At 46.9% G+C, this 7,032-nt stretch overlaps 1 protein-coding gene across 1 annotated transcript; it reads left to right on the top strand.

Annotated features, from left to right (window-relative positions):
* The first annotated feature begins 5,703 nt into the window (after positions 1-5,703).
* On the top strand, positions 5,704-6,469 carry LOC124028534 (tetraspanin-8-like). Its single transcript, XM_046340579.1, has one exon. The coding sequence runs from the start codon at positions 5,746-5,748 to the stop codon at positions 6,412-6,414; it is 669 nt and encodes a 222-aa protein (XP_046196535.1). The 5' UTR covers positions 5,704-5,745; the 3' UTR covers positions 6,415-6,469.
* The last annotated feature ends 563 nt before the right edge of the window (positions 6,470-7,032 follow it).

Consider the following 7,032-nt stretch of genomic DNA (forward strand, 5'->3'; position numbering starts at 1 on the left):
TAAAGATAACGCGGAGAAAGTGGCATGGATTTTGAAGCAATCTACACACAGAGGGTCTAGAGGGAGAGAGGGAGGTAGGGAAGAGGGAGAGGGAGAGGGAGGGAGGGAGGGATGGAGGTAGGGAGAGGGAGGGAGGGGATGGAGGGAGAGAGGGAGGTAGGGAGAGAGGGATGGAGGTAGGGAGAGGGATGTAGGGGGAGGGGAGGTGGCGGGAGGGAGGGGGATGGAGAGAGGGAGGTAGGGGGAGGGAGAGAGGGATGGAGGTAGGGAGAGAGGGAGAGAGGGATGGAGGTAGGGAGAGGGGAGAGAGGGATGGAGGTAGGGAGAGGGAGAGAGGGATGGAGGTAGGGAGGGAGGAGAGGGATGGAGGATGCACATCAGGCTGTAGGGCTGTTTAATGTGTTTTAGACTGGGGGCGACCAGTAGGGCTGTTTAATGTGTTTTAGACTGGGGGCGACCAGTAGGGCTGTTTAATGTGTTTTAGACTGGGGGCGACCAGTAGGACTGTTTAATGTGTTTTAGACTGGGGGCGACCAGTAGGGCTGTTTAATGTGTTTTAGACTGGGGGTGACCAGTAGGGCTGTTTAATGTGTTTTAGACTGGGGGTGACCAGTAGGGCTGTTTAATGTGTTTTAGACTGGGGGCGACCAGTAGGACTGTTTACTATGTTCTGTCTGAATGGAGTCAGTGTTTTAGACTGGGGTGACCAGTAGGGCTGTTTAATGTGTTTTAGACTGGGGGTGACCAGTAGGGCTGTTTAATGTGTTTTAGACTGGGGGATACCAGTAGGGCTGTTTAATGTGTTTTAGACTGGGGGCGACCAGTAGGACTGTTTAATGTGTTTTAGACTGGGGGTGACCAGTAGGGCTGTTTAATGTGTTTTAGACTGGGGGTGACCAGTAGGACTGTTTAATATGTTCTGGAGTCAGTGTTTTAGACTGGGGGCGACCAGTAGGGCTGTTTAATGTGTTTTAGACTGGGGGCGACCAGTAGGACTGTTTAATGTGTTTTAGACTGGGGGCAACCAGTAGGGCTGTTTAATGTGTTTTAGACTGGGGCGACCAGTAGGACTGTTTTAATGTGTTTTAGACTGGGGGCGACCAGTAGGACTGTTTAATGTGTTTTAGACTGGGGGCGACCAGTAGGGCTGTTTAATGTGTTTTAGACTGGGGCGACCAGTAGGGCTGTTTAATGTGTTCTGTCTGAATGGAGTCAGTGTTTTTAGACTGGGGGCGACCAGTAGGACTGTTTAATGTGTTTTAGACTGGGGGCGACCAGTAGGGCTGTTTAATGTGTTTTAGACTGGGGGCGACCAGTAGGGCTGTTTAATAGGACTGTTTTGTGTTTAGACTGGGGGCGACCAGTAGGACTGTTAATATGTTTGGAATGTTTTAGTTTTGTTTAATGACTGGGGGCGACCAGTAGGACTGTTTAATGTGTTTTAGACTGGGGGCGACCAGTAGGGCTGTTTGTTTAATGTGTTTTAGACTGGGGGCGACCAGTAGGACTGTTTAATGTGTTTTAGACTGGGGGCGACCAGTAGGACTGTTTAATGTGTTTTAGACTGGGGGCGACCAGTAGGGCTGTTTAATGTGTTTTAGACTGGGCGACCAGTAGGACTGTTTAATGTGTTTTAGACTGGGGGCGACCAGTAGGGCTGTTTAATGTATTTTAGACTGGGGGTGACCAGTAGGACTGTTTAATGTGTTTTAGACTGGGGGCGACCAGTAGGACTGTTTAATGTGTTTTAGACTGGGGGCGACCAGTAGGGCTGTTTAATGTGTTTTAGACTGGGGGTGACCAGTAGGGCTGTTTAATGTGTTTTAGACTGGGGGCGACCAGTAGGACTGTTTAATGTGTTTTAGACTGGGGGTGACCAGTAGGGCTGTTTAATGTGTTTTAGACTGGGGGATACCAGTAGGACTGTTTAATGTGTTCTGGAGTCAGTGTTTTAGACTGGGGGCGACCAGTAGGGCTGTTTAATGTGTTTTAGACTGGGGGTGACCAGTAGGGCTGTTTAATGTGTTTTAGACTGGGGGCGACCAGTAGGACTGTTTAATATGTTCTGTCTGAATGGAGTCAGTGTTTTTAGACTGGGGGCGACCAGTAGGGCTGTTTAATGTGTTCTGGAGTCAGTGTTTTAGACTGGGGGCGACCAGTAGGGCTGTTTAATGTGTTTTAGACTGGGGGCGACCAGTAGGGCTGTTTAATGTGTTTTAGACTGGGGGCGACCAGTAGGACTGTTTAATGTGTTTTAGACTGGGCGACCAGTAGGACTGTTTAATGTGTTTTAGACTGGGGGCGACCAGTAGGGCTGTTTAATGTGTTTTAGACTGGGGCGACCAGTAGGACTGTTTAATGTGTTTTTAGACTGGGGGCGACCAGTAGGGCTGTTTAATGTGTTTTAGACTGGGGCGACCAGTAGGACTGTTAATATGTTCTGGAGTCAGTGTTTTAGACTGGGGCAACCAGTAGGACTGTTAATATGTTCTGGAGTCAGTGTTTTAGACTGGGGGCGACCAGTAGGGCTGTTTTAATGTGTTTTAGACTGGGGGCGACCAGTAGGGCTGTTTAATGTGTTTTAGACTGGGCGACCAGTAGGACTGTTTAATGTGTTTTAGACTGGGGGCGACCAGTAGGGCTGTTTAATGTGTTTTAGACTGGGGGCGACCAGTAGGGCTGTTTAATGTGTTTTAGACTGGGGGCGACCAGTAGGGCTGTTTAATGTGTTTTTAGACTGGGGGGACCAGTAGGGCTGTTTAATGTGTTTTAGACTGGGGGTGACCAGTAGGACTGTTTAATGTGTTTTTAGACTGGGGGTGACCAGTAGGGCTGTTTAATGTGTTTAGACTGGGGGCGACCAGTAGGGCTGTTTAATGTGTTTTTAGACTGGGGGCGACCAGTAGGGCTGTTTAATGTGTTTTAGACTGGGGGCGACCAGTAGGGCTGTTTAATGTGTTTTAGACTGGGGATACCAGTAGGACTGTTTAATGTGTTCTGGAGTCAGTGTTTTGACTGGGGCGACCAGTAGGGCTGTTTAATGTGTTTTAGACTGGGGGCGACCAGTAGGACTGTTTAATGTGTTTTAGACTGGGGGCGACCAGTAGGGCTGTTTAATGTGTTTTAGACTGGGGGCGACCAGTAGGGCTGTTTAATGTGTTTTAGACTGGGGGCGACCAGTAGGGCTGTTTAATGTGTTTTAGACTGGGGGCGACCAGTAGGACTGTTTAATGTGTTCTGGAGTCAGTGTTTTAGACTGGGGCGACCAGTAGGACTGTTTAATGTGTTCTGTCTGAATGGAGTCAGTGGTAACCAGGCGACCAGTAGGACTGTTTTGCCTATCGCGGATCTCAGTTTACAGTCTGATTCTGATTAACACGTTCTGTCTGGCTGGGTCAGTGTTTCAGGATGCAACCGCACGTGTGTGTGTGTGTGTGTGTGTGTGTGTGTGTGTGTGTGTGTGTGTGTGTGTGTGTGTGTGTGTGTGTGTGTGTGTGTGTGTGTGTGTGTGTGTGTGTGTGTGTGTGTGTGTGTGTGTGGTGAGAGGGTTGTTCTAAGTCATCTGCTCTAAGTGCTGCCCTCCACCATACTACCCTTCATAGGACACAGAGTTGTTATTTAGGCTCAGTGTGACGCTCTGTTTTAGCTTCTATATTAAAGATTCAGGCGTTGGTCATCAATGCCTCTTCAAAACCACATAACCTATATTAGCTGATGATAGAGTTACATCGTTTGTTTATGCAATTAAGTGTCAGTATTTCCTTTTTTGTAGGCGAAATGTACATTAAATGGCTAAAAGTTTGAGAATAACACAAATATTAATTTCCACAAAGTTTGCTGCTTCAGTGTCTTTAGATATTTTTGTCAGATGTTACTATGGATACTGAAGTATAATTTCAATCATTTCATAAGTGTCAAAGGTTTTTATTGACAATTACATGAAGTTGATGCAAACTGCAATGCCTATTATTGCGTGACAATAGAGATCTCAAACCAATTTGACTTTGCTGAGTGACCTCTTCTCTTCAATAGCTTCCTACCCATATGGCTTTCATGAATACGACCAACTTCTATTGGTTCAGGGATCTCGCCTGTCCAATCCACAGCAACAAAAAAATAAATAAAAAAATAAACTCGTCTAATTATTATGAATTTGAATGTAAAACGTCAATATCTCAGCCCGATATGACTTGCATGAATACGACCAACTGTTATTGATTCGAACCTCTTCTCTCCAATCCATGAAATGACTTCGGAACTTTTTTGACTTTGTATGTTCTGCCATTTTTTTGTTCAGAATCAGAATCACCTTCATCTGGTCATCATGTACATGTGCACATACTCAGAATGTTACTTGATGAAAGGGTTCTGCTAGCGATAGACATCTTTGCAGGGTGACGTTTATTGGGATGAGTCTTGTCCTGGTGGTAGAACTGAGCCATTTTCCGCACCTGTAGATGTGCCAGCTGCAAAGCTCAAATTGGCTATATTGTAAACATGTATGCTTTAGGGTTAGGCTTTATGTTTAGCAGTGTGGTTAAGGTTTGAGATTAGGCTTTATGTTTAGCAGTGTGGTTAAGGTTAGGGTTAGGCTTTATGTTTAGCAGTGTGGTTAAGGTTAGGGTTGGGCTTTGTTTAGCAGTGTGGTTAAGGTTTGGAATCAAATCAGATTTTATGGCTTTGTGTGCCAGTTAGTGAACCCTCTGCAGAGCTGCCTCCAGAACAATATATAAATATCTACATGCAGAGGTAGGGAGGCTCCATAACAAGTGCAATGATAGATGCCTATGGACAGTGTGTAATACAGTGTTGTGTTCAGATTAACCAAGTGCGGTTATTATATGTGGCTTGATACAGTGTGGAGCATAGAGTACATAGTCCTTTAGACTCTGTGGAGGCTGGTGAGGGCCACAACACAGGGAGAGAAACTGTTAAAGGTGGAGGCTGGTGAGGGCCACAGCACAGGGAGAGAAACTGTTACAGGTGGAGGCTGGTGAGGGCCACAGCACAGGGAGAGAAACTGTTACAGGTGGAGGCTGGTGAGGGCCACAACACGGAGACAGAAACTGTTCAGGAGGAGGCTGGTGAGGGCCACAGCACAGGGAGAGAAACTGTTCAGGAGGCTGGCTGGTGCACAACACAGGAGAGAAACTGTTCAGTTGGAGGCTGGTGAGACCACAACACAGGGAGAGAAACTGTTCAGTTGGAGGCTGGTGAGGGCCACAGCACAGGGAAAGAAGCTGTTCAGGAGGAGGCTGGTGAGGTCCACAGGACGGGAGATAAACTGTTCAGGAGGAGGCTGGTGAGGGCCACAGCACGGAGACAGAAACTGTTCAGGTGGAGGGTGGTGAGGGCCACAACACAGGAGAGAAACTGTTCAGTTGGAGGCTGGTTTGTCATGATTATTAACCTGATCCGTTTGCAAGAGGAAAGTCTTCAGGGCGAAAAAAAATATTTGCATGTCATACAGGATACCGTTGAAGTCATGCATTTAATCTAACAGCCTCAAGCAGAGCTCACTGCTCAGGCTTTGTTTTAGCAGAGGGCTGAACCAGCGTCAGTTTTTAGATAACGTTTTCTTTTAAAGTAGAAAACGGTTGGTTTCTGGAATGAGGAGTCACTAGCCACACCTACAGCTTCGGGTTGTTTTTTTACATAGGTGACAGATCTGGTCACTCACTCTCACACACTGTACATCTTCAAGTAGCTCTGTCACGTCTTGCCTGGCTGTTGGAAGCTTAGAAGATGGCTGTGAACAAATGTATCAAGTACTGCCTCTTTGTCTTCAACCTGCTGTTCTGGATCAGTGGATGCATCATCCTCGGAGTCTCCATCTACCTCAAAGTGAACCCTGTGTTTGGGGGGTTGTTACCGGGGCTGAACCTGCTGATAGCCGTCGGTACCATCATCACGGTGCTCGGCTTCCTGGGCTGCTTTGGAGCCATCAGGGAAAGCCGCGTCATGCTCATGCTGTTCTTCGTCGGGCTGCTCCTCATCTTCATCCTCCTGGTGATCGCTGGAATCCTGGGAGCTGTCGGAGTGAATAAGATTGAGGGATGGTTGACGGAGAAGCTGCTACCGCTGAGGAACCAGTCGTCTTTGTTCCAGATGTTCATGCAGGAACTGGAAGAGCAGGCAAAGTGTTGTGGACTGATCCATGGACCTTCAGACTGGGGCTCAACAGTCCCCGCCTCTTGTGACTGCCGCGACACCAGTCAGGAGTGCAAACTCGCAGACGGACGACGCAAAGTGTACTTGAGACCTTGTACCAAATTGGTGATGTCAGTCATCGCGAAGGGTACAGTCATCACCCTGGGGATTGCATTTGGCATCGCAGTCTTGATGATCTTTGGAATGGCCTTTGCCATGACCCTGTATTGCCAGATTGGGGAGACGTATGCCACCTTAACCTAGGTACATCTACACTATACCACCTTAACCTAGGTACATCTACACTATACCACCTTAACCTAGGTACATCTACACTATACTACCTTAACCTAGGTACATCTACACACCATACTACCTTAACCTAGGTACATCTACACCATACTACCTTAACCTAGGTACATCTACACCATACTACCTTAACCTAGGTACATCTTCACTATACTACCTTAACCTAGGTACATCTACACTATACCACCTTAACCTAGGTACATCTACACTATACTATACCACCTTAACCTCAGTAGATCTACACTATACCATACTACCTTAACCTAGGTACATCTACACTATACTACCTTAACCTAGGTACATCTACACTATACCACCTTAACCTAGGTACATCTACACTATACCACCTTAACCTAGGTACATCTATACCATACCACCTTAACCTACATCTACACCATACCACCTTAACCTAGGTACATCTACACCATACCACCTTAACCTAGGTAGATCTACACACCCTACCACCTTAACCTAGGTAGATCTACACCATACCACCTTAACCTAGGTAGATCTACACCATACCACCCTAGGTAGATCTACACCATACCACCTTAACCTAGGTAGATCTACACC

This window comes from Oncorhynchus gorbuscha, unplaced genomic scaffold (assembly GCF_021184085.1).
Source record: "Oncorhynchus gorbuscha isolate QuinsamMale2020 ecotype Even-year unplaced genomic scaffold, OgorEven_v1.0 Un_scaffold_4374, whole genome shotgun sequence".
In the NCBI taxonomy this organism is placed as follows: Eukaryota; Metazoa; Chordata; class Actinopteri; order Salmoniformes; family Salmonidae; genus Oncorhynchus; species Oncorhynchus gorbuscha.

Excerpts from the sequence above, each read along its gene's own strand:
- LOC124028534 (XM_046340579.1), top strand. The coding sequence starts at position 5,746 with ATGGCTGTGAACAAATGTATCAAGTACTGCCTCTTTGTCTTCAACCTG.